This window comes from Galeopterus variegatus, unplaced genomic scaffold (assembly GCF_000696425.1).
Source record: "Galeopterus variegatus unplaced genomic scaffold, G_variegatus-3.0.2 Scaffold8603, whole genome shotgun sequence".
In the NCBI taxonomy this organism is placed as follows: domain Eukaryota; kingdom Metazoa; phylum Chordata; class Mammalia; order Dermoptera; family Cynocephalidae; genus Galeopterus; species Galeopterus variegatus.
In genome coordinates, this window is record NW_007734714.1 from 16,840 (window position 1) to 17,863 (window position 1,024).

General features: G+C 34.3%; 1 protein-coding gene across 1 annotated transcript in view; it reads right to left on the reverse strand.

Annotated features, from left to right (window-relative positions):
* The window catches only part of TMEM5 (transmembrane protein 5), a 33,680-nt gene that overhangs the window by 16,748 nt on the left and 15,908 nt on the right, over window positions 1-1,024 (reverse strand). The window contains exon 3 of the mRNA XM_008593008.1: window positions 532-846. Within this exon, the coding sequence (XP_008591230.1) occupies window positions 532-846 (315 nt within the window). The remainder of the gene's footprint in view (window positions 1-531; window positions 847-1,024) is intronic.

Below are 1,024 nucleotides of genomic sequence, written 5' to 3' on the forward strand. Positions count from 1 at the left end.
CTATTAACAGAAAGATAAAAAAATACGTTTTTCATTTTATAGCTGGAGAAAGACTACATATTGGGGTACCATTTAATTAATCCCTCCTTTTAGAGAGGGGATTGCTGCTAATTGGCCAGTCCCAAATCCAAGGGTACAGTGTGCTCTTCATATAATAACATTGCCTTTAAAATAACTTTTTTACTATAAACTATATATACCCTATTATTGTTTTTAAGAAAGTCTGTTCTGCCATTCTATAATAAACATCTCTACGGCATTCCTAATAAGCCTAAAAATCCATCCCATGCCCTGGGGTATTAAAACAAAAAAAGCAACTCATCTGCTGTCCTCATGAAATGATAAAATACTCTAAAAACATCATTATTGTCACTGAAGCATGAGACTATCCCTTTTTTTGACTCTAGGAAAGACTGTAGCTGGCTTCAATGATCCCAGAACTAAATTTGGTACAACTTAAAACACAAGCTTCCTGATTCAGAAATTCAGGTCGTAAGAGTCTAGAAATTTGTAATCATATTTTGTACTTACGTTGCTACTCCTAAAGGCCATTGAAAAATATCCACATCATTAATCCAGGGGCTGTCATATATTATAAAAAGCAGCTCCACAAAGCCACCATTTCTTTTGAGGAATTGGTGTATCCATTCATTATCACAATATTCATTTCCAAGCAAAACAACAGCAAAATGCTGGATTTTTTGACTTAGCATTAGACGTTGTGCATAGTATAACCACTGGGTGGCATAATAGACCTTTGAGTTTTCTCTTCCATTTAAAATGAGTACCACATTTCTCACATCAACAGAAAAGTACCCTGGGATTACAGATGGACCAGTGATGAAGCTGTTAAAAACAACACAACAAAAACAAGAGACAAAAACAGACAGCAGTTTTTAGTCATTTTATGTAACATCTACAATAAGTTTAATCTACATTCTTTCTAATGCTAAATAAAAATTATAGGAGGCCATTATTTTGGTCTAAGTTCCTGCACTAGGCCCCAGAAGACCAGATTAAAAAA